Source organism: Dama dama, chromosome 1, assembly GCF_033118175.1.
Source record: "Dama dama isolate Ldn47 chromosome 1, ASM3311817v1, whole genome shotgun sequence".
Taxonomy (NCBI): domain Eukaryota; kingdom Metazoa; phylum Chordata; class Mammalia; order Artiodactyla; family Cervidae; genus Dama; species Dama dama.
In genome coordinates this window covers 31,642,939-31,667,923 of record NC_083681.1, presented here as the reverse complement: position 1 = coordinate 31,667,923, position 24,985 = coordinate 31,642,939, and the positions used below count along the sequence as shown (strand labels likewise).

General features: G+C 38.1%; 1 protein-coding gene across 3 annotated transcripts in view; it reads right to left on the bottom strand.

The window, feature by feature from the left end:
- The window catches only part of ARHGEF12 (Rho guanine nucleotide exchange factor 12), a 151,611-nt gene extending 128,198 nt beyond the window's left edge, over window positions 1–23,413 (bottom strand). For all 3 annotated transcript variants that reach the window (XM_061146127.1, XM_061146134.1, XM_061146142.1), the window contains exon 1: window positions 22,723–23,413. In XM_061146127.1, the coding sequence (XP_061002110.1) occupies window positions 22,723–22,754 (32 nt within the window). In that variant the 5' untranslated portion in view covers window positions 22,755–23,413. The remainder of the gene's footprint in view (window positions 1–22,722) is intronic.
- Window positions 23,414–24,985: the final 1,572 nt, after the last annotated feature.

Below are 24,985 nucleotides of genomic sequence, written 5' to 3'. Positions count from 1 at the left end.
GACTTATAACTCTCAAACTTATCAGTAAGCACTCATTCTGAATTAGTTCTCCTTTATCTCTGAAATTTATTATCAGTTTTTAATTAAAAACAAAAGATTTGTGTGTACACTACAATAGTCACTAGTCACTATATAAGATCATGCTGCTATCATGAAGATAGCTAGACACCAAGGATAAAACAATTCTGCTTTTTCAGCAGCTAAGGAACAATGATCTGTATCATACATGTAGGCAAATAAAAATAACTTAAGGAGGAGATGATATTTATTTAAAATATCTAAGTAAGTTTATTTAAAATATTCAAAAGGAGGAAATACATGAAAAAACATGGGTTTGGGGATTATTCAGAACGAAGTCAAAACCTGGCACAACTACTCCATGCTTTGTGTGACCCTGAGAAGCTTACTAAACTTCACTGACCCTCAATTTCCTCACAAATGATTAAACTAAGTACTAGCTTTACAGGAATGTTGTGAGGATTAAATGGGGTAAGTGTATAGCCCAACTAATAAACAAAAGCTGATTCCCTTTAATTAAAAAAAAAAAAAAATGCTATTCAAGAGGAATTCCCTTGTGGTCCAGTGGTTAGGACTCCCAGCTTCCACTTCAGCGATCATGGGTTCAATTCCTTGTTGGGGAATTAAGACCCTACAAGCCACAGGGCGTGGCCAAAAAAAAATCTAAAAAAATTTTAAATGCTATTCAAATATAAGAACACTACCTCAAATTGTATATAAGTTTTCTTCTCTATTCCACAAAGAAATCTGTGGGTCTTATCATTTTATCATTAAAAAGGTACTCCAACTTTTTAAATTAAAAACCTTATTAATTTAAAAACTCCAAGATTTAAAAAAGTTATTAGAAGCATCTAAGTAACAGAAATTAATGATTTTTTGTGTGTGTGCTGTTCTATAACCCTTGGGAGAAATCCCATTAACGTGTTTTTCCCCACAAGTACAGGAAACGTTTCCAAATTATTCACGTATCACAACAGTTCTGAGATGTGAGTAGCAGAATTAGAGATCAGTCACCTACTTTTTCCTTCCCATACTGTGTGATCTCTATTTGTGTAATCACCAAAAGAATCAGATCCAGTAAAACTGCTGGACCGCAATTAAGCGTTCCAACTCTCCTTTGCCACAGGGTTGTCTAGACAAAAATTTTTTTCTTTCTGACTTATTTCTATTCATCTATAACATACACAATATCAAGTGACCTTGAAGAAGGAAAGATGGGTAAGTTCAGAATTAGGAAACTGGAGTCAGGAGGTTGGGGTCACACTGTGGTCACACACATTAATTTACCTGCTGCTCACAACCAGAAAAAAGAAAGAGATCAGCCAATACTTTTGTGGAAAAATAAGGAACCTTATATTTGAAATGCAAGAACAGAGCACTCACTGTATTATCACCCAGGGCATCATAAAAATTTTTATTTAAATTTTAATGTAAGACCCCCCAAGTGATTACATTTAAATTTAACTTCAGTTCACCAAAAAAAGCTACCTTTGGTATCATTTTGGGTTTTTTTTCCCTCCAAACTTAGTTATTTTTAATTGAAGGGAAACTGCTCCACAATATTGGGCTGGCCTCTGCCATACACCAACAGGAGTCAGCCACAGGCGGACCTGCGCTCCCCGTCTTTAACCTCCCTCCGCCTCCCTCGCCTGGAGGCTGACACAGAGCCCTGGTCTGAGTTCCCCGAGTCACGCAGCAAACTCCCATTGGTTATCTACGTTACATATGGACGCACGGTAATGTTTGTGCTCCCATGCTTTTAACTGACCTTTCTCCAGAGTCTTACAATGGAGAAATAGTTGGCAGGATTTTTTTTCCTGAGTGGTTTTTTTTTTTTTTTGCTGTTGGGGGTGCTACCCAGGGTACATGCAATTTCCATCTACAATTTTACGTAAAAATTGTCCTTCTCTACTTAGAAGATGCCATTTTCCACTAAGATTATAACTTCCAGAGTGGTGCACATAAACTGGTGAGCAAGTCAGCTAATACTTCTCAAGATAACCAGGTTCACTAACTGGCAATCTACCGGGTGACAGATGTCAGAAACACATTATCTTCATAGTCATGTCATCTACTTGTTCTTAACTGTAACAAGTCAGAAATAAGATCTTCAACAACATATAAAATCTAAAGAATTGAAGCATATGGAGAAAGGAAACTGAAGCTGTTAATAACCTCATTAAATTTAAATATTCCCTAAATAAGAATACCTTTTTTTTTAAAGAGCCAAACTTGCAATTCATTTAAACATCCAGCAATTTGGGAGTCATCCTGGACTCATTTTTCTTTGTTCCTCTATCTCATTCACTGTCACTACTGTCCTCTTCAGTTCCATCACCCCGCCCCTGGGGCAGGAACTTCTCTTATCTTCCATTATAGCCTCCCACCTGCACTCCTGGTCTCAAGAATTACCTCTGATTGTCTATCAAATTACTACCAAAGTTTTTCACTGAAATAAAAATCAATCAAGTAAATGAAACTAAGTAAAGTTTTCACTTAAAAACAAAGTATCTCTTATTACAAAAGCAATATATATTTCCCGTTGAAAGCCAGGAAAATACAGGTAAAAAGTAAAACCACCATGCACAATCTCACAACTCAGAAACGTTTAAAAAATTAGCACATGACCTTGAAGTGTTTTTTTTTAAGCACGTTTAAAAAAAAAAATAACTGGCATTATATTTACAGTTTTATCTCCTATTTTTCACACACCATGGACACTCTATTAAGTTTTACCTGAAAATGTCTTTAGTGCTTACATAAATCTTTACAAATGTCCTAAGGTGATTTATTAACACCAGTCTCCTGGGAGCTCCTTGCCATCACTCATCAGAGGCACCAAACTTAGACTGGTTCCTCTCTGCCCCTACTACAAATAATGGTGTGGTTGACATCTTTGTATAAAAACTGATAACTAAATTTTTACTTTCTTTATGTCTTGAGATATATGCCAAAACTGGCACTACCAGATCAAAAGGTTTAAATATTTCTTAGGCTTTTGAGTTATACTGTAAAATTATTTTCTATAAAGTTTAAACCAATTTATAGCCTCAACTGAAGAGTACAAAAAACACTGCCTTATCACAATCCTCCCTAGCATTCAGTATTCTTTTAAATTACAATTTAAAAAGGGAAAAGAAAAATTTTTTAAATAAAGATGAAGTACCCAACACAGCAAGGCACAGTCTCAGAAGGTTTCTGCTCAGAATCCAAGATTATGCCTTATGCTATAACACTATAACTCTTATTTGGGTTTATCTGTTCATTTATTTATCAATTAAAATATTTACTTCACTATCTTGCAGGTACTGGGAACACAAAAGTGAGTTAGACAGACAAGTTCAGTAAAGCTGCAAAAATTAATTCCATGATTCCTTCTTCCAAAGCACAGCCCTCAGAGCTATCAAATTCCCTCTCTTCTAACTACCTTCTGGGCCCGGTCTGGGCTTAGTCCTTGAGAAGAGGCAGTCTCTATGCTGATCAACATGACATCTGTGGCAACAGAGAGTGCAAAGACATGAGGATGGAGAAGTCAGACAAAGGCCAAGCAGTGAGTGGTCTTAAATGAATGTTGAGGAACTTGCCTTTAACCTGGGGGTTACTGTTTTCCATACTTAAACTCTGCCTTAAGGACCTGCCATAGTCACAGAACTCCTGAATTCAGTATTATTATATTTTTCTTTAAGTAATATGATTTTCATTTAAAAAGAAAACTTTATTTCACTGCTATAAATTTAAAAACCAGTATCATTTGACAGGGCTTCACAGGTGGCTCGGTGGTAAAGAATCCACCTGCCAATGCAGGCAACGCAGGTTCAATCCCTGGGTGGAGAAGATCCCTTGGAGAAGGAAATGAGATTTCTTGTCTGGGAAATCTCATGGACAGAGGAGCCTGCTAGGCTATATAGTACATGGGGTTGCAAGGAGCTGGACAGGACTTAATGACTAAACAACAGCAATTATTTGACAAAAATAGAAAGCAAGAGTAGATAAAATATACAAACTGCTATTTAATTTAAAAATTTTTTAAATGCAAGTAAAGCACTCTTGGAAATAGAAACACTAACTATCAGTATACCAGTAACATGATCATTACTGGAGGAGGCAATGGCAACTCACTCCAGTATTTCTGCCTGGGAAGTCTCATGACAGAGGAGCCTGGTGGGCTATAGTCCACGGGGTCTTAAGAATCAGACACAACTTAGCAACTAAACCACCACCACCAACACAATTGTTATATAAGCCTTGGGAAAAAAAGCATTTCAAATCTCAAGTTATGACATGCCTTTAGCCAGAAAAAACTGTCCTACTCAAGTTAACTGGTACCAGTGATTGGTCATTTAATGGGAAAGAGCAAAGAACTGTTTAAAAAAACCAATCATACACACCTTAAACTTCAATTTAAAATATTTAGGTGTATATTTATTTGCCAATTTTTAAATATAGGCTCAAGACTTTTTCTTTGAGTAAGGGTGTGTTGGGCTGCCTTATTATCCTTTTATAAATTATGCTATAACAGATCTGCTATATTCATTTCCTGTTTCAGTTTCTTTACAGTGGACAAAGAAACTAAGGATAATCCCTAGACTCTTTTTTCCCCAAATAGCTAATAGTGGTTTTTTCATCTCTAATTTGACAGAAATTTCCTTAGTGACAAGTCTCTACTTGTATTTCCAAAGTACATACAACTCAGTTTTCATAGAAATAACTTTCCTCTTATGCTCATATTTCATCGGTTTTCATAATATTTAACTATCTAATTCCAATACTAGTACAACAGGTTGGGATTACACAGTTCACCTGGAAGTATTCAGACATTCTACAGAGTAGCCTGTAGATGTAATAAGCATTTTATCCGACTGTGGGTAGAAGTCATGCTCCATGGGGGAAATGGAGTATGTTCATTAAATTGAGGTTAACTAAGAGATTTCAACTGCTGCTTCTACCCTCTCTTCTTAAATATATTGGTCACATTGTTCAAAATTGGATAATGTTAGCTTCCCTTGATTATAGGACTTTGTGAATTCCTAAATGACCACTCATCTTTACCACATGTTCCCTCCAACAGTTCCTTCAATGTAATCAGCCACCTTGAGACATTCCAACTTTTATCGTAACATCAAGAATGTTACTCTTTCTCAGCACTTTTGCAGCATCTCTAACACTATTATTTTCATGCTTTTTGTCAGCCATTACAGCTCAAAAATGTTCATTAAAAATCTTATAAAAGTATCCCCTATCTTAACCTCAAAACTGGAACTACACTACAGGGTTTGGCAGAAATAATGGAAAAGTCTTTGCACATCCATTTGAGTTGTAGGAAGAATTTCATATATTTCTGCAATAAATCTTCAGTTTTTAAGATAACATGGATGAATGCAACAAGTTTTACAAATAGGCACATCTTGATAAACATATCTGCTCATGTGAACAACTTATATTTATCCTGACAATGTAAGCATTCCATGTGCAAAACAAAGTGAACAACATTAAGTAAAAAACTAGAACTATGAGATACATAAGTGAGTTGGATTCTTTTCCTCTCTGAAAAGACCACTTACGGTTTCCTCTGAAAAACCACTGAAAGTACTCTGAATATTATAAAAGATGCATGGAAGATCTGATAATTTTTCACAATAATTTTCCCAAACTGGATGACAGCAAAGAGTAGATGAGAAAGAACTCCTTTTCTACTTCATCAACATCAACTAATAGCTTGACACATTTGGAAGAATAGATTTTGAAGATTAGATAGTTTCTTTGAATAAAGGGCCTAATTTTTAATATTATTTAAATGTAAAACAAAGTTGACCATAAACTATTTTCTGATCTTTTTAACCACGGACACTTGAGAGTTAGGATTCTTGGTGCTTGTCAACATCAAAACTTAAAAATGAAAACATACCAATAACCTTAAATCTCATCTGAATTATACCAGGTGATTTCTAAAGAAGTCTCCCTTTCCTGCCTACTAAAAACAGTCTCTCACTGAAGAACTGATTTTTCAGACAGACATTTCTGTAAATAAAGGATACACTGCTGTATTTCATTTTTTATTTTTTTAAATCTAATAATAGCTTGCAATTGTTCTACAATTGTGTCTTCTCTATGTGGCAAAAAATACTGATTTTCTATTTATAATAATGAAGTAAAGTTTCCTTTGGAAATGGATTTTCAATTTAAAAGGCAATGTTACAGAAGATTAAGTAACTGATACATGAGGGATTAAATTATTTGGATACTATCTAAGTCATAATTTTAAGTATGGGAAGCCACAGCCTACAAGATAAAGGCAAGTTCCTTCCCATGCATTCAAGACCATTCTAATTATCCTTATACTCTCTTTTCTCACCACTTTTCCTCATTACGAACTTCATGTTCTAGGAATATCCTGCACATAAGCCATCCTTTCTGCCTAAAATGTCTATTCTACTATCTATATTATCACCACTGCCACCTTCACAGACCATACCACATGCACGTGCACACACACACACCACATCTAACACCCAACTCAACTCCTTACCTTTTAAAGAGGTTCTACACTAAGGTTTTATCTTCCTCCAAAAAATTCTCCATAACCATATCTCCTCAGACTGCATCATTACAGATTTTATCTTATTCATCTATACATCTTTCTCTGGTTCCCAGAATATTCAATAAATAATTTTTGAAAGAATGACTATTCTTGACTAGTTTGTATCATTTAGCAATGTTAATTACACTTTACTTTCAACTTTCATCCCTTCATGACAGCTCCTTTATAAAATACCCTCCTGATACTCCTACTCCTCTGTAACCATTCCTTTGATTCTCTGCAGTTTTGATTCTCAATAGCCTTTCAGAGCCCTTCTCAACTACCCCAGACATGTGACCCAAGATGCTATTTAGGCCATCCTTTTGGCACAATCTCATTCATATTGAACTCACCTACTCAAAGTGCTTCAACTACCATCACAAACACAATAGCAGTAGCTATGCTCTCACGCCTTCGCATCTAGTCGCCTATTAGATGTCTGCACCTGTAGGCTTCATAGGTACCTATGCTGGGCAGCATCTAAAATAACCCCCAGTGAATTTTGTCTCCTGGTATTTGTGCCCTGTATAGTTCCCTCCCACACTGAATACAGCTGATCTCTCAGCTGATCTGAGAGAACATTTCAAAAAAGACAGATTGTGGCTTCTGAGCTTAGCTCATAAAACTCATTATGGCTTCCATCTTGTTCTCTATGATCACTTGATCTAGATAAAGTCAGCTGCCTCAAACATTCCCATGAGAGGTCTTCCTGGTGAGCAACTGAGGCCTCCTACCAACAACCAGCACTCAGCCAGCATGTGAGTGAATCACCTTGGAAGTCCATCCACCAGCTCCAAAAAATCCCTCAGACGAGCCAAGCAAGCCTCTGCTTCCATAACAGACATCTGAACTTCAACCTCATTAGAGACCCTGAACCAGAACCACCCAGCTAGGTTGCCCCCATGTTCCTTATCATAGGAAACGGTGAGATAACAAACGTTCAGCAGCAGTATCCAAGGGAACTTTTCGCAATGATTAAAACGGTCTATGTCCAATGTCCAAAACAGCAGCTATTGGCTACACATGGCTACTGTATACTTGAAAGTGGTTAGTGTGACTGAAGACCTAAATTATCAATTTTATCTAATTTCAACTAATTTAAATGGCCACAAGGGCCTTGTGACTACCATGTCATAGTGCAAGTTTATTTATTGTTTGGGGATAATCTATTATGCAGCATTAGATGAATCTAACCGTAAATTAAATCTGTCCCTTACTATCTCTGTTCTCTCTCCATCTCTCATCTTATCAGTCAACCACACACACACAAAAAAAAACAAAAAAACAAAAAAAACATGCCTTCTCCCTTTTATATTCTGTATCTTGGTGAATGGAATACCCAACATCCACTAAAACCCAAGCCATGAAGGCCCTCACTTTCACCAACTACCTTTCTTACACTTAACATCTTCTTAATAGCTCTATTTGTCTCTTCACTTTTAAATGTATTGTTACAAGTTTAGTACTTCATTCTTCATTTTTGAAAAAATGTATCCTTATTGGTTATCTCTGCCCCTAAAATTTCTCAAGACTAATCAAACCTTTACAATGCCACCCAAATGATCTTTCTATACCATAACTACTGATCATATTACTCGTGCAATTAAAGACCTCCAGTGGCTTCCCACAATCCAACGGACAAAACCCAAACTCAGAATGGTATAAAAATAATTTGATGCCTCCTATCACTGCAACTTTACCAAATGTTGTGCCCACAGTCAACCTCCATGCTCTTGTCACAATGAACTACACACATGTAGTTCCTAGAAAAGATGAGCTATTTTACCCTTTGTTCCTAATCACCGCTTCTACCTGAAATGATCTTCTATTCCTCACCTCTCTGATAACTACAACCCATCTTTAAGGATTCAATGGAAGTATTTACCTTCTGTTTCTGATCTATCCAGAAAGTACTGATTTTTCTTGAATCTCACTGCCTACATGTCTATCTCCTTCTACTAGACTAAAACCTTCCAAAGGGCAGAACAAGTACCCGATTCAATGCTGATTCTATCTGGCAGGGTAGCACAGTGTTAACACTGTAGGTTGGGAAGTTAGACAAACTTAAGACTAAAATTCCAGTTTTGCCACTTAGTAGGTATGCTACTTAAAACTTTCTGAGTTTCTGCTTCTTCACCTACGAAATGAAGATTATTTAATAAAACCCATTATACTTCACAGTAAAGAATAAGTACACTATTATGTATAAAATGTTACAGTTCCTACTATATGATTTTTCATCAATAAGTGTATTTTGGATGGAGAGACTAATGAGTTACCACCTCCTGGGTGGGTAAAGGAAAGGTGAGACAGATCAAAATAAAAGCTACCATCTTTGAAATCACTTCTGCTAGGCTACTCTAAAGAAAATAGGTTAAGTAATCCAGGAAGCCTCTTAGGTATCTACTATGTGGTCAAAAAATGACAGAGAATGGCAAAAGGACTCAACCAGAAATAAATAAAAGGCGGAGGAAACTAAAACGTTGAAGAAGAGCAGAAGCTGTAGATGGGATCAGATGGGAGAGATCAAAAGCCTAGTAATGACAATGAAGGCAAAGAATGCATATAGAAAGGAATGGGAGAGACTGAGAAGTAGAAGGTAAGAAGTAGAAAAGCACAAAAATTTGGAAGCGGAATCCTTCCGAGCAATGACAAGAACTAAGATGTAGTCATATAGATAATTTCTAGGATAAATCACATGAAACTGCAAATACTGAACTATTTTTGACTTAAAAAATAAAACAGATTAGACCATTTTTAAACTAATAAGTTGGACCTCTTTCAGATAATAAAATTTTGGGGGATTACACATTAATTCCATTAATTTCATTTTACATTCTACCTTTTTTGCCTTGAGTACCTGAGACAATGTGGGGCTCCTAAAAAAATCATGCAAAACAAAAAATTACATTCTTGTGAAAGTGTTCTGGATGTTCCCTGGAACACAATTTAAAAATTGCTACTGTAATTTACATTAAAAGATGGCAGTGTTTAGCCGCTCAAGTCGTGGCCAACTCTTTGTGACCCCATGGACTACAGACCACCAGGATTCTCTGTCCATGGGATTTCCTAGGCAAGAATACTTAAATGGGTTCCCATTTCCTTCTCCAGAGGATCTTCCCAACCCAGGAATCAAATCCAAGTCTCCTGTGTCTCCTGCATTGGCAGGCAGATTCTCTACCCCTCCACCAGGGAAGTCCACGTTAAAAGATAAAGAGAATAAATAAATAACCTTCTTTGACTGAACCTTCTCATTTGAATTTCATACTTTGTAGTTGTGTTTGGACTCTACCTTCACAGAAAAGATAGTTACCCATAATTATGTGCAGCAGCAAACACAATGAACCAGGAGTCAGAAGACCAGGATTTTAAACCTGGTCCCAAGAATGTATAAGCTGGGAAATAGGCTAGTCAACAAATGTCTCTGAATCTAAGCTTTTTCTCATCTGTAAAACAGGAATAACATCTGCCTGATAGTGCTGTTATATGTATTAAATACAATGCCTACAAAGAACCTACTTGATAAATTGAAGCTTTTACAACTAAATGAGGGAATAACTGTAAAAGTGTAGTAAATAAGACTAAATTACTCAAGTATCACACTGACAAAATATATGAATGCGACAATGATCTTCACTTGTTAGATGGGACAAAGCTGAAGTGAATCATGCTATTTGTATAATAACCTTCTCATTTTTAAATATAGGACAATAAACATGGGCAAATATTTCTATAATAAATAGATTATTTATGGATTGTGAATTTGTAATTTACCCCATTATTTTTTCCAATCTGACTTTTAACTTCATCAGCCCTCAAAGATAACAACAACATTCTCCAGACAAGTCATATCTATAACAAACTTTTCAAGCTGGGTAAGCAAAGATTTCCTTATTACTACCAGTGTAAGGAAGCAATGCTAGCTAAAATGAGACATGGTAAATATTTACGCAAAATTAACAGAACTTTACCCCACAGGGATGCTGCAAGCATGGGAAAAAGCCGCTTCCCAGCACTTGGCAGAGCGGATGTCTGTAGATCTCCCTAAGGGCTATACAGTCTCCATGTCCATACGAACGCTTCAAAGGGCATTGCTTTTTTGCAGGCAGCCTCTCTGTAAGCTTTAAACCTAGTAAAACTCTCAACTTAGAATTCTCCATCCTTTCTCTACAAAGAAACAGTATTCAATAAAGGATTTGGTTTGTGGGCTTCCTTTTTAAACCAGCTATCTGCCTATCTGTTCTCGATTCTCCAGGGTTACTAAGAAAATGGAGGAAAACAATTCATAGCTTAAAAGAGGTTAAAAAATAACACACTGAACCATCTCGTAGGCAAGTTTTCTTTTCCAATGTTTTGGCACAAAGGGAGGCTAAGACTAAAAGGATTCATGCCACAGAATTTTCAGTAACAAAAAAATCATTTACAAAAAAAAAAAATCATTTACAGAGAGGAAATGAAGACTAAAAAGTAACAATGTTTTATGGCATGGAATATGAATCTACAGCCAGGATAAAAGGGATGATATTTCTTTAAGTGGTAGAAACTATAAACTAAATGATATAGAAGAGATTACTACTACAAGAAGAAATCTCTAAAAAGAAAATCTCCATTACCACTTAACCAAAGATAGATTCTTGCTAAGAATAAACTTAAACTCAATTTGTTTACATCATTTATGTTTCACAAAGTCCCAATCACTATTAAAGTCATTCATTTGCTAACTTTTCCTCCTCTTACACACTCAGTATGTAATTTCTTACTGTTTTGTGTGCCTATAACACACACACACACAACAAACCAAATCCCATAAAACTTGTATTAGATGGACTGTAAACTGCCTGGGATTCTCCAGGCAAGAATACTGGAGTAGGTTGCTATGCCCTCCTCCAGGGGATCTTCCTGATCCTGGGATCAAACATGCATCTCTTACATCTCCTGCATTGGCAGGGGGGTTCTTTACCACTAGAACCACCCCTAAAGTACATATGACTTCTCATCTTAATCCTTAGCACTAATCAGTGAATATCACGGGGGAATTTCTTAATTCTTTAAATACAAATCAGCAGACAGCAAGAATGCAAAATAACTTTGACAACATAATGACCTACACAGAGCTGGCATTCAATATTTATTGAACAAAAAGAAGAAACAAATTAGCTGATGTTGTCAAGACAGAACTGGACAAATCTAAGTGATCAAAGGCAGATTTAAAAGTTGACTGTCAATCCTAAAAAAATCTTATTGATTCTATAGCTAGAGATGTTACTGTTTCACAGTCTGAGTTGAAATAACTGTCTCTTTGGTCTATTCCTCACCTCCAAATGCACCTTAAATCTAAAAACATCCTATAATTTGAAATTAATGGAAAGGGAATATTATCACAGCAAGGAAAAAACACTGTCACAGCAGTAGAAGCAGCAAATACATATGAATTTGAAATTATTTAAAATGTGTAGATCAAAGTTGTAGGAAAACCCAATTTCTTAAGGTTAAACAATAAGTTCCTATTAAAAGTTTCTGACCTCCTTTATGTACTTAAATACATTTTTATTTAATCTTCATGCCAACATTAAAGGTAAGTGATATTACTCCAATTTTTATAGATGAGAAAACTAAACTGTTCCTCAGAGACGTAAATTTGCCTAGTTTCCCAGCATGTAAGCAGAACAAGTCTTGACACCAAAACCCAGGCTCTTTTCTCTACAGTATCTTCATTTAGCTCCCTTTTACTACTCCTTTCTTACAAAGGCTGCAAAAAATTAAAATTAGAATATATATATATATGTATATATATATATAATTAAGAGTTAAAATATCTTTCCTTTAAAAGCTACTTTTAATCTCTAAAAAGAGAATAGTCTCAAAAAAATTCTGCCAGGGCAGTCAAAATTAATATAATTACTAATATTTATCCATATTTTACTTAATTCCTTTTTTGGAAACAAATTATACCTTGTATCCTGTTATGCAATAACTGCATGGTAAGAACCTTCTCTCTCTCCTTTTTTTTAAAACTATTCACATCTATTTACTAATACACCCAGTTTACCTTCAAACGCTGTCTCAACAATTCTGACCATGTAGGACTTCTGGATAAATACACTAGAAACACAAATACTTAAGTAACAAGAAACCGCAAACCTTTCCCCAAATTGCACAAAAAACAAATGCAACTAAAATGCAACCAAAGTGGAAGTATATTATTCTGACAAAGGGACCAACAAATTATTATCTTTAAAAATGAATGTTTTTCTAACATGGTACAATAGAAATATAACATGAACAAAAGGCAGGTCAAAGAGTTAATTCTCCATGGGGAAAAAACTGTTTATTTATTAAAAACAGACTGTACTGCCCCAAGCAACCAAAGCCAGAATCAATCCAATGCCAAGAAAAATTCAAAATTAAATAAAAATTTTATGTACAAATCGATGATAATCAAGTTTCTGCTTCAGTCACTACATGGATTCTGAAATGAGATTAACAATATAACTTAATAAAAGAAAACTAAAACTACTTGGACACCTAGAAAGACCATTTTAACTAAGTTTCCATGAACAGTGAAAAACATCAGATAAGAAAACAGATAGTACTATCCTAAAATAAACTATTTTCATCATGTTATATACAATAATTTATTCACTAGCCTGTATAAACCCTCTTTGATCAACTCATTGTCATCTGCCAACTTACAAACTGAAGGGATTATATCTGTTTAGCTTGCTTCCCACTACTACATAATACCCCTCTCTCCCAAGTATGTCCTGTGAAACTGACTATTTTAGATCCGTAATATAATGTCTATTACTCCCATAACCATAGAAATGATAAGTAAACTCACTGTCTCACAGTATATGCTAGTAAAATCTGTGAAGTTATGAGTCAAAATGTAGGCTTTAAAAAGGCCCTCAGATGAACTAACCTGAGCAGCTGAGAGTGAGTTAAATGATTTCTAAACTAAAATTAGACAGATTCACTTTCTTCTTTTTATATCGTTCTAGGACTATTTCCTTAGAGATCTGACAGAACCCTTCTCTGCACAGCAAACAGCACAGGTGAATACAGAATTTTTAGAAATGATTCTGATCTTCTTCTCCAGAGTATATAACATCAGCAACTGGGAACTCCCAGAAGACTTAGAGCCATTAAGGGCTGGGATTCCTTTCAGTTGGCATCATTCCAACAGGGGCTCAGTGTGAAATGAAACCTCCTGCAAATCAAATCTGTTGCAATGTTATTTTTTTCCAGAGGTTAATTACCTGCTTCACACTTACACACACACACACACACACACACACACACACACACACACACACACACACACACACACAGGAGAAAAGGAGGTACTGGAAAAACAGATGACATTCTGCTGTAAGCCTCCTCCAGAAATACTCAAAATGAAATCAAAACAACTTTCTGGCTGTCAAATTCTAGACACAACTCCATGAACATCCTCTCCTACTTGACACCTGTCAGTCCACAGCATCATTATCTCCAACTACTAACAGACAGTAGGAATTTACTAAAAGAAGTTACACCTTCAGATTTTATCTTTCAGAGATACTCAGTGAAATATTTATGGCTGAAATTATGATATCCAGCAACTACTTCAAAATAACCCAGTGGAGAAGCAGGGAAGGGAAATAGATGAACCAAGACTGTCCATGCACAGAAAGTTTTTGATGCTAACAAAGGGAACACGGAAGTTTATCATATTATTCTCTGTATTTTTGTATATGTTTGAAACAGTCCATAAAAATAAAAACTTTAACAGATTCAAAACAACCCATTTAACAAGAATTTATCGATCACCTCTGATAACAGACTGTCTTACTGCTTTGCCCTTTCTTTCCTTAAGATTATACAGACCTACCTATTATCACCTGACGTATGATGCCACCTGTGGGAGTAGTACACATCTCTGGCCCAATGACAATGAGTGTGACCAAATTACTGCTTTGACCAATGACATGTGAGTGATGTGATGTGAGTGCTATGATGTACACCTCGACGGAGCAGAAGTTTTTGAAGTCACTGTACATTTCCATCAGTTTTCCTGTTCTTTCCCTCTGCCACAGTAATGGCATATTACAGGGGCTGCTGGGGGGATGCTCCTTCAGACAGCGTTCCAAAAATGCTGCAATCAATCTGCAGCTGACAAGATGCAGTGTAAGCAAGAAATTAGCTAGTGTTGTAAGCCACAGATATTTGCTGGTGTTGCTATGGCAATACAACCCAGCAAAAGCTGACAGATTCATTTACTACAAGTTAGGTACCAAGAATATTAAAATGATGAGTGGTGTATTTATGAGACTGCAAAGGAAGGTAGGCACACACAAACTTAACTACAGTCACCTCTGAGGAGAGAGTCTGAGAACCAGAGCACATGCAGGGATCCAGTTAGGAGCAGAGGGAGACTTTATATACTATTATATCATAGTATCTATCATTTGAATTTTCGTGAGTGTGTTTAACAATAACAACATCATTTGGGTAACTGGATAATTTGGGCTATTTTTTTCTTCCTTCTGCTTTTTAGTATTAAAAGTGAATAAAAATATAATGAAGCAGATAGTAGCTAATTAAAAATGAGTAAGAACTACCCTCCTATCCTTAAGGAATCTGAAAATTGTTTGCAATTTAGCTTTAAAGAAAGCCTCTTCCAATAAGACATTCATTGTTAATTCTTTAAAGTGGCAAAGATGGTATGTGAAAACAAAATTTAAAAAACATTAGGAGTGTAAGTACATGCAATTCTCTCAGTTTGCTTATCTTAAGATTTCAGTAAAGCAAACACAGGATTTTGTACACGGGTAGCACACCTACCGATCGCAAAGGAAATTCTCTCAATTACATTATTTCAGTATGCCAGTTAAACTAGTGAAGAAGTGCACTCTAGGCATTAAACTTGGTGAATAAGCCTTAACCATAGACAAGCCTTAACTATAGACACAGTATCTATCTACTCCTCTAAGTTAACCCATACAGAGTAAATATATTTTTAAGCGTTAGGAGAAAAACATTCCAACCACAACTCTTGAGGTGATTAAACAACACCTGAATAGTTACAGAAATCTCAAGGCCAATAAAGTAACACTTCACTATGTGAATATATTTTTACTTAAACTTCAGCAATACCTGCAAACATGATTAGGGACATGTCTGCACTCTTCATCTCAGGATCTCAAAGCACTTTATAAACATTAATTTAACCCTCATATCACCTTGGGAGGTATGTATCATACAACATTATAACCATCTATTCTGCCGCTACAAAATATTTAAATATTCCTTCAGCAGTACTTGCCCTGAGGAGGTATTGCCAAAACAGCCGTAAGACAGGAAATAAGCTGACAGTGCATATGCCACCAACAATCTCTAAAAAGATCAGACCTTCACCCACAAGAACCACTTCCTCTGAGTAAACCACAAAGACTGTACAGGGCAACCACAACATATCAGTTTGTGTCGGAACACGGGCAGATAACCCATCTAAAATCTAGGGAAGGCTATGTCCAAGCACCTTCACAAGGTATCTTCTATGTATTTCAGTGTATAAGTGTATTTGGGGGACTTGTTACTCTTCTGGACGAGATACAGTCACCTTCTACATTACATAATCAACTTCACAATAATTTATTCAGATGCTGATTTTTTCAACACCACAAATATCTAGATTTTTCTGAATCCACAGAAGACATGAAATCCTCCTTAAGCTCGAGTGTATGAACCTAACATCAGCATTTAAATGTAATATTTAAGCAAAACTGTAGTCTCAAAACAGTTATCTTTAAATGCCTATAATAGGCATCAAAAGAAAAAACAGTGTGACAAGTGGATAAGAGTAAATATTAACTAAACCAGATTTTCTTATATATTCCCAATTTCTTCATTAATTGTCTTTCACAGTCCCACGACAGGAAATCTAATTTTTTACTGGCCTTTAGATTTGCTTATCTCTCAACACTGGGAAGCCACCCAGGTCTATCATGTGACTATGACCTAAAAAACTAGGATTCAGCATTTGAATTAGTAAGAGATCCTGTTTTGCTATGAATCTAAACTGTCAGCTGCATTGGTGCATGTTAATTTAGTAAGGAAAACAGTGTATTTCTCCTTTTACTGAAAGTATCATATGTTTACAAGATGTAGGCAAAGTCTCTGACCTGTGACACCATCACATATTATCTCTGCAAAATAAAAAAGCTAAGAATTATTCTAAGTACTAGCTTCACAGGTTTGTCTTGGAGTTAGAAACTCTTACAAACTTCTTTCTTTTGTGGCTATCTTGGTACTCTAGATATTCTAAGTAGAGAAAGTAAAATACCCTAAATCTCATCTGTTTCCAAAATTCTGACATTTGAGGTAACAAAATCCCTACCTAAACACGAAAGAATAAAGACATCTATTTAAAATAACTTTAAGTATCAACAATAAAGGTCTACTAATACAACATTCAAGAGCTCTATCTTAGATATAATTTAAATATCCACTTTTTCCTTCTGTTTCTTAGCATTAGTAATAATTCTTGTAAATACACTGGTAAGAAAGTAAAACAATATTTCAATATTAATAACAGTATGTCTTATTGGAAAAACATGCTTATCATTGCAAATCTATTTCTTTTCACTAATAAGTGGAAATAACAGGAAAAAATAAAGTTAAATAACACAAGCACACACACACAAAAAACCAAAACGGAAAAATGACACACAATTTTAAGGTTAGACTGAAAAACCACTGTAAAAAACAAGGAAAAGAAAAAAGAATAACAACTTACAGATATATCTCACCACATAGTGATATCTTACTTTAAAGCTACAACCACATCTCTTTATTAAATTCAGAGATGTTTCATCCTCATTTCTGATTAACTTTCAACCAGGGATGGCTTATCATTTGTTTGCTACATTTTTGTCACATAATTGATAATACTTGTAACTTACATTAGGGCGCGCTCCTATTTGAAACAATCACTTTGTAAACAAGGCTTTTATAACATGAGCAATTGCTTAATTAGCTGATTTGCTAATTATGCTGTTTGTATATATGTTTGTTTTTTTGATGGTGACATCTCCCATATCCATTCTAAAAACTATCTAAAATAAAACTGAGTCAAAATGGTCTTGAGAATTTCTTTACTCATAATTTTGGGCTATGCCTGGAGAAAACAGAAGACCCCTGTATTATGGTAACACCAAACTGGAACTTGTTCTAGAATATGGATAAAGATAAAATATAGAGTATCATTTGTAGTAGGACAGCACTGAAATAAAAAAACCATTTTGCACTAGACGAGCAACTGAGGAAAAGCTAATAAAATATTAAGAGGAACAGACTGACTTTTAGACACAAATCAACAGAATATACAACTTGGCTCAGCAAAGAATAAGGGTGGGGGGCAGGAAAGGGTGGTGGACAACCGTCTGAACCATTTACAGTCACATAAACATAAAATGGGAGGAGATTATTATTTAGCCTAGTACAGCAAGTGTATACAAGTAACAGGACAACTTAAAAGAAAAGTCTGTGCAAAGATCAGGAAAAACTTCCTGACTAGAAGATCTATCAGATTGTTGTTCAGTCTCCTGAGGAAGTGACGAGAGCTTTATCCTCTAGAGATACTTAAAATTAGAATGGATAAGGTACTAGAAAGCATCCGCTAAGAGAAAAATTCAACCCTGACTTAGCTTGGAAAGTTACAAGGGAAGCAGGACAGAAAAAATATACACGGAAAGACAATAATTTAGAGTGAAATCTGGAGGACTTGAAAGCCAGAAAATCTAGGTCATATCTTGACTCTATCCTTTCCAGTTTTATAATCTTAAATGCTATGAGTTGCCCTAAGTGTAAATGATGATCTGCCTCACATTGAACTGAAGACACTGTAAACGTTAAAGAGGTAACACTGCCACAGGATATCATTACATATATCAGGGTGTTTTCTTCAAGAAGAAACAACATTTATAATTTTGCTGATTTTAAATTTTCAGTTCAAATGCCATTATTTTGAAGATTCTTAACTACTGAAAGGAAAAAGACCATGCCCTCCAATGAAGTTTTAAAACATCATCAATACCACGTTTTAATGGATGAAACAACGAAGTTAATTATGCTCCCTGTTTCTGAAAATGTGGCATGGTCAATCCCTAGGAGATAAGCAATTAAATGATAAGTAGCATTTCTAGTAACTTTGTTAGACAACCATGATGTAAAAGCACTTCTCCAATTACCACTGGAAAACCATTAAAATATCCTGCTGCTTCTACAATCCGTATCAGTTAGGTAGGCAATTCATACTCAATTCATGAAACCACCAGTGTATTAAGTGGTATTACCAGGTTAACATATTTTTATTATGATTCAAATAAAGCTTCTCTTATCATCTCACTAAATACACGTGAACATCTTATAAATGTGCTGTTAATCTAGAAGACTATAGCTTTGTACTTTAAAAAAAATTTACTTTGGACTGTACATGTTGACTCATGTAAAACTGTACAAGTGAATGTACTACTGCATACCTGTCTGAATCAGGATTTTAAACTGAAAAACTAGAAGAAAAGACAACATTAAAGTGAATACAAAGCTAGCACTGTTATCCTGGCCCCACTTTCAATTCAGTATTTATCAAATGACTGATTTTACAAATGAATGCTACAAATAATTTCACCTTGCAGATGACTCAGGCAGCCTTGAAAACAGCACACATACAGAATTTGTTTTGTATTTTAATCAAAAGCATTATTATATGGCACTGTTGGCAGAAAAAGTATCATGAATGAAAACATTAATTACTGGATAAATGCATAAAACGCCTCTGGTTTCCAGACTCACTTGAAAAAGCTGCTTCTTTAAAAAAATAAAAATAAAAACAAAGAACAAAAAGACTTGCTTCAGTTAAACAAGCTTAAAGTTGAACTTACAGTGCTTTAAAAAAAAAAAAAAGTCAATATATTAAAAACCTTTTATCTATAAATCAAAACCAACAAAATCTACGAGTCCTAGACAGGACATAGGTACTTTTCAACAAAGACCTTTACAGCAAAATCCTACCTGTATTGTCCCTGAAAATTCACTGTTCTAGAATACAGCCTGAAACAATTTACTCAGTCCACTAAAAAAGCATTCTCTTCTCTTATCTCTGAAAAGAAATTCCAACTGCCACAGGACCCCCAAACTCTTAGGGAGAGGACAAGCATCCAGGAGGATTAGAAACAATCAGGATTATTTTGGGACTAAGGGCAGTAATCAATGCAAACTGGAGAACAGCAATCAGATATTTCTACCACTTTTCAAGTGCTGGTTCTAAAAGCTGAAAAATATAATCTTCAGGTCTCATAGAAGTTATAAAGCAAGACACTGAATGGTATTCATAAGTTGTTTAGATTTTTTTAACAATTCAAATATACTACATAAAAACAATAGCTACCATGAACATACAGTTTGAGTTTTAAGTTGATAACTACACTTTTAAAAAGGGGGCTGGAGTGCCTGAAGAGTAGAGAATGAAAAGGGGAAAGGGGGAGTAAACAAATGTGTTAATTTAACTGCAAAATAATAACAGGATATAACAGAATTCTGAGTCTCCAAAGTGACCATTCAGAGCCCAAACATAGCTGAATTCCATCCCAGCCCCAGCACGTCCCTAACACAAGAATAAAACCCTTCTTATCTTGTTCAGCCATGTGTCGCCTGCCACAAACTGCAAAACAGAACAACGCCCAAAACCAGCTAGTCTGATTTCAACTGAAGACAGACAGACTCTGTAGTCAGAAACACCACAATGAAAGAACTCTTAACTCACACAGCTGGCCTGGTGGGGCTGCACACTCTACAAAACAAAGCCACACCACATACAGTACTTCAAACTTGAAAGGATCTTTAAAAAGGCACTGTTAATTTGCCAACAGCTCTAGAATCAGCAAAATGTACCTAGAGTGCACTGTAGTTAGACCATGAGAAAAGAGGCTGAGGTAGGTAGGCTGAGAAGATGGGAACTGTTCTATACTCATAACTTTATTAAGGCAGCCTGGCACAGAAGTAACACTCAACCAGTACTTCCAGATTTCACCCCGACATATATTCAAATCAAACACAACTCTAAGAGTCAATGGATGCTTGAGATTTATGGGGCAAGATATGTTCAAAGAAAAAGTAATGATCACATAAGAATAAATCTTGTGGTGGAAAAAAAGAAACTAGTAGTAAATTCCTAAGAAATATGAATCCATAATTGTCTCACCAAGGCACATTAAGTCGCTTTAAAAGTCTTTCATCTTTTAAAAGGTATGTGAAATTAGGCAGTACCTGAACTAATTCAAGTAGATACTAAACCCAAACCAATTTGCAGATTCATGTTAGAATATTCATCTTTTAATCCTTTGTGCCCAGCACAGTGCCTGGCAAAAAAACAGGCATTAACTGCATGCTTACATATCTTATCTAAGTTATAAAAAGCAACACAAATTCCAAGGTTTTCTTTCCAACATAATGGAAATCTCTGAGAAGCAGAGAAGGAAATATCATTACTTTGGGGCCTTTAGGTGATTTTCATGTGGAATGAGCTGGTGATCCAAGGTTCTGTTTCTACAGAATTAAACACCCTTATTATTGCAATGAAAACTACCAACATACTAGTTCCTAATAAGACTTGTCTCCAGGGTCAATAGAGAAGGCAAGAATTGAGAGAACCAGGAAAACAATTACCCACACACCCATGAAAGTGGCTTCTCAGAGGCAAAACACCCTGAAAGGAAAAGGAATGGGAATAACCAGAAAAAATCAAAATAAGCATTGCTAATAATGTTAAATGTACTCTCGGAGAAGTTGAAAATTAAATGCATTAAAAAAATACACAAACAAATAATAAGTAGTTTAAGTATTTAATAGAATCTTTTAGGTGAACATTCATGTGATACTGGGAAGCATCAACAGGAACAGGAAATTCTGTTTCTGGAGTAGCTGTTAGGGTAAGATAATGGAATTTGGCCCTTTTAAAATCAACAAATGAGTCTTACAATTGGGTGAAACTCTTGTTAAGGAAGTCAACTACTTTATGCAGAAGCACTTCTCAAAATGCTTTCTTTGCTCCCTAACTTCAGTCAATCTTTTTTTTTTTTTTCTATTTAATGATGTAATGGTTTGAAAGCTGACCAAAAAAAAAAAAAAAAAACACACACACAACTGAAACTTGGGACTTGAATACAAAGTTAGTTTACACTGAAAAATACCATGTAGTAAAGAATATGCTTTTATCACTTAAATATTGCAAATAACAACTCTAAAGAGTAAGGAAGCTCACTTAAACCACAAATGGTCTAGCTCAATTCACCAAGAAACATACGTAAGTACAGGAAAAGACTGACCCAACTCAACAAATCCACCTGCCAGATTCTACTACATAATTCGCTTAGGCGCTAACCCCTTAAATGCAAACGTTTCTGGAAAATGAAATCCTAAAAGTGCAATAATTAAAATCAAGCCCCATGATGTTCCCCTGCCGTTTTTTGTTTGTTCGCTTAGTTCCTTGATATTGTCCCCACCAGGAGACTGGGACTTACTGGTAATTCCAACATTCTGGAAAACTATTAGGCAATAAACACTGTTCACGTCAATGTTTCAAGGATTTCAATTTCATAAATCATCATGCGGTAGTCTTAGAATGAAGTTCACAAACAGAAAGTCCTAAAATCCAACAGAGTCTAGGGAACTACAGGACAGGAGTTAAATTTATGAGGGACCAATACCCCAGCAGACCTCCGGCGCTGACCTTCACCCAAAATGACCTTCCTCTGCGTCCAAGATCAGTACTGAATCCTAATGCCCACTACGGACAGAAAAACACAATCGTGGCTTTACCTACTCCTCCTCCAACACTCTGGAAAAGTTTCTCTCCAGAAAAAAAAAAATACATTTCCAAATTCAATCAACCGAGTAACTTGGCAGCCACCCCAGACTAACTGCAGAGCTCGGAAACAACCCTCCGTCGGATGCCTGTCAACTTCACTGGGCAAAGGCAATAGGCAATCCTGACTCTCCTGCTAGGTGGGGCCCCATCCAGGGAGGCTAAGCGCAGGGGCGGCGGCGGGGGGGGGGGGGGGGGGGGGGGGGCGCTTCATACCAACCTGTCGGTGATAGTAGACTGTGTGCCACTCATTGGGGCCCTTGGCGAGAGGTCCTCCTTTTATCCAACTTGCATTTTACTGTAACACCTCCACCCCACCCCCAGCGCTCCGGGATCAGGCCCGACTCCGTAGGGGACACCAGAGTCCAACTCAAAACTCCATTCAGTCATCTAGAAGGTCCGACTGGCAGGGGTCAAGGAAAGGGGATGTGGGTGGGAGCGAAGCAAGTTATCTCCCAAAACAAACCGAGCAAGTCCGCCAGAAAGCGAGTGCTAAAGCTAGGGAGCGATCCTTGGGAAAGCGCCGGAGAAAACTTCGTCACGGAGGGAAGTCGGCGAGCCGCGCAGGGAAGGGACCTTCAGGAGTCCCTCCGGGTCTGGGGCAGGATGGGCTCCTCGTTGGGGTCTCGGGGGCCTGCCAATCCCCGCCGCCGAGCTGGGGGCCGCTGGCTTCTGCTTTCTATCTGGGGCAGCCGGCCGCTCGTAGCCGCGGTCTCGGCCGCGTCTCGGGCCGCCCCGCGTCAGCCGCGCGCGGCTCCATGGCCCCGGGCCGGGGGACGCCTCTCGTCGTCCTCGCCGCCCCCCACCAAACTCCGGGCGCCGGGACAAGCACGAGCGCCGGGGGAGGAGGTCCCGCAGCCGGAGGTGACAGGAACCTGGTCTCTCAGCCCCGCGGGCTGCTCCCCATCCCTCGGAGGCCCGGGCTCTTCCGCGGTCGGCGAAGGCGGCGGCGGCGGCGGTGGCTCCTCCCCGACGCGCCGGTAGGCGGTGGTTCCCGCGAGGGGCGGGAGGTTCCCGTCCGACCCGGCCTGGAAGCACCGGCCCGGGAGGCCGGTGGCGACCGCGGCGACTCGGAACGCAGGGCCGGCTCGCCCGGTCCTGAGGCTCTCCGCGGGAGCGCGCGCGGCGGGCGGAGGAGGCCGCCGGCGGTGTGGGGGGGCGCCGCGCGACAACCGCAGGCGCGCGCTCGGGTTCCGGTTCCGGTTCTGCCTTCCCGGCCCCAGCCGCATCCAGCGCGAGCGCTCGCCCTTCCCCTCCCCCGCCGACTTTTTTTGGCCTCCTCCCCTCTGACTTCGGGAAGCCGCCTCACCCGGGATCCCTCCGCGGCGCACGGGGCGGCCCCAGCCCCCCGCGCTCGCCACCCCGCGCGCCGCCTCCGCTCACCCACCGCGGGTGCGCGCCGTCCCCTCGCGGACGCCTCCGCCTGAGTCGTCGTGGTGGGGGGGGGGGAGCGAAAAAGTAGTTCTGCGGGGGCAGAAAGAGGTGGGCACCGTGCGACCCTGAGAGTCCCACGCGCCAACCTAAGGTTGTCCCAGGGAACCCACAAATGCCGGAGGTTGCTACCTTGGGGTCTAGCTCGCACTAACTCGGCTTTCCCCCAGAGAGCACGCCCCCAGTCCCGAGGAGTTGAGGATGAGAGAGGCTCTTTGGGAATTACTCACCACCTTGTCCTAGAAACTTGTATTCCTTAAGGGAGCATACTTGTTCTCCTTTTCTGATAACACACACAGACTGTTTTTGGCGAATGGAAGCAAACTCAGGTCTGGCTGCCCGGACCCCACTGCTCTCTCGTGAATCAGACCCCAGCACAGAGAGGTTTTGGCCTTGGCCGCTCACCTGGGGCACCTGCTGGCCTCGGCCCAGGGCAGGGGCTGCCACGCAAAAAAGTCTTGGCTGCCGGCGGAGGGTTGGAGGATGGAAGTGTATAGGAATGGGGAGACAGAGTTTGGGAATTGGAGCCAGGATTTCTTCGTATAATGTTGCTTTTAGGCTGCTTCTGCCTTGGCAAAATGAAATGTGTTATTTGCCAAATTGAGCAAGCATGGTGCTTTCCACAGCGGCTTAACAAGCTTGCTATGGAAAGAAATGGGAGCGGGGGAGAGGGGGCAGTTTATTTATCCTGTTACATTACAGTTCTCTTTGAAGAGTTCCCAAATATATATATGTTTTTTTTTTTTCCTACTGGGTAGTAGGTTTAGACACCCATCCAGTTTTATGGTTGCGTAACTCAGGATTGTAGCGATTCAAGTACCATGTACAATATATTTCTTCCATTCCACCTGCAAACATCTGAAGTGGCTGTCTCTTCATACAACCATTTTCAGACTTTCGGGTTCAAACCTGTATTGGTGGATACGGGTCTATAACCTTTTTGTGGGAATCAAGTGGCAAAGCAAATCTAATAAACAGTGGATGTGGAGAAAGGAAACAATTACCTATTAACAATGCTGTTTCTCAAAGTCAGTCCGCAACAGTGCATGAAA